This window comes from Myotis brandtii, unplaced genomic scaffold, assembly GCF_000412655.1.
Source record: "Myotis brandtii unplaced genomic scaffold, ASM41265v1 scaffold74, whole genome shotgun sequence".
NCBI lineage: Eukaryota > Metazoa > Chordata > Mammalia > Chiroptera > Vespertilionidae > Myotis > Myotis brandtii.
The window spans coordinates 4,402,081-4,403,933 of record NW_005370944.1 but is presented as its reverse complement, the minus strand read 5'-3'; the positions used below and the strand labels follow the sequence as shown (position 1 = coordinate 4,403,933).

The 1,853-nt window shown below is 33.5% G+C and overlaps 1 protein-coding gene across 10 annotated transcripts in view; it reads right to left on the bottom strand.

Annotated features, from left to right (window-relative positions):
- Positions 1 to 1,853, bottom strand: part of MYO9A (myosin IXA) — a 423,504-nt gene that overhangs the window by 69,773 nt on the left and 351,878 nt on the right. For all 10 annotated transcript variants that reach the window (XM_014530413.1, XM_014530418.1, XM_014530420.1 and 7 more), the window contains one exon: positions 846 to 988. In XM_014530413.1, coding sequence (XP_014385899.1) covers positions 846 to 988 — 143 coding nt within the window. The remainder of the gene's footprint in view (positions 1 to 845; positions 989 to 1,853) is intronic.

The window sequence follows — 1,853 nt, the reverse complement described above, 5'->3', positions numbered from 1 at the left end:
GAGGGTGGGGTGGGAACCGGGTGGAGGGGAGCTATGGGGGAAAAAGAGGAACAATTGTAATAATCTGAACAATAAAGATTTATTAGAAAAAATAAAAAAACCAAAAAACATGCTTAAGCAAAGGGAAGAATGGGGTAATCTAATAGAGGGGTTACTGAAATCCTTAGAGAGTTAGTAATTCTATCATTTAAAAAAGCCAGTGTTCTCAACAGATGAACTAACTCTTGGGTACTTTCAAATATGTTATGATTGATGTCCAAAAAGTTAAAATAACAGCTACCATTATAAAGTTCCAGGCACTGACATATGGTAGTTACTTAATATGCACCATGGTGGTTAAGAATGTGGACTCTGGTGCTAGACTGCCTAGATTCAAATTTCAGCTTTGCCAATTACTATATGTATATAAGCAAATAACTTCTCTGTGCCTGTTTTCTCATCTATAAATTAGGAATAATAATCATATTACCTCAAAAAGTTGTGAGGATCAACTGATTTAATGCATAAATGCTTAGTATAGTGCTTTATACATAGTAAGCACTCAAATATGAGCTGCTGTTATTTTTACTAATAATATATATTTGTGAGTGTATGAGGACTAAATTTTAATACTTTAAAAAAATGAGGCTAACCAAAGATTCAACCATTCTTAAAGTAGTTGTTGCTTCACCATTTTGTACCACATAATTATCTTTTAGTTAAGGAAGGATTTCATAATCCTGGTCCTATCTCAGTAGAAAATGTAGCAACAGGATTGCCATTATGATATTAGAAAAATAGCAAACTTTCAGAAAGAGTAAACAGGAATTACAAAGACAACCCCCCCCCCCTTTGTCCATTTTTACCATCTGGAAACTGATGCATTGGAATCATATCTGAGCCAGCCAAGAGCGGTAAAACCTCCGACTGCGTGGCAGGTTTCACTCTGGTGGTCTTCTTCTCCCCTTGTTTCCCTTTGGCCCAGAACCTCATCCTCGCTTTCTGAGGTCTATTTAGAAAAATAAAATAAAATAAAGGTCAAAATGGAAATCAGCCAGTTCCAGTGATAATATTTGTAACCATTTTAAGCAATATTGTAAGTATTCCTTAGTTCATTTAATATTCACATGTAAATTTAATCATACTTAATTTTTAATTTCACATTTAAATTTTATCTGAAAGGTAAATATTTTCCTCACCTAGAACACAGAAATAATAAGACCTAGACATTAAATAATTTCCTAAAATAAATGGCTACAAAGCAGTGGAACTAGGATTCCAACTCAGGTTTTCTAATTCTTAAAGTGGTTATCTCTTCATTCTTGTCCTTCTTCTAGCTAGGATTTAATGTATAGATAACATAACAAGAACGAAAATACTTTTAAAAAATCACTGATATGCCATCACTCTAAAACATATTAGTTTACATTTTGGGGGTAATTTCCTTCCAGTATTTATCCATATGCATATCTATTTTCACATCTTGTAATCATGATACAGATACGACTTTGAATCTTTCCTCTTACCATTATGTAACAAAGGGTTTAATGTTACTCTTTTATATTCATGAGTCATCAATATTATTTAAAAAAGCCACCACTTAACTTGAGTTGTTATCTTGCTCCAGGCACAGTACTAAGTGCTTGTATAGGATTACTTGTTACAATTATTACAACAAGCTTACTTTCAAACTATTATAACCATTTTACAGGTGAAAAACTGAAAGCTTAACCAGTAGGTACCTTTCCCAAGGATGCACACCTAGTGAGTGACAAAATTGCAAATCGCACCTACTACGCTATATTGCCTCATTCTTCGCAATGACATACTCTTTTATCACATAAACTAGTGGCCTGGTACACAAAATTCATGCG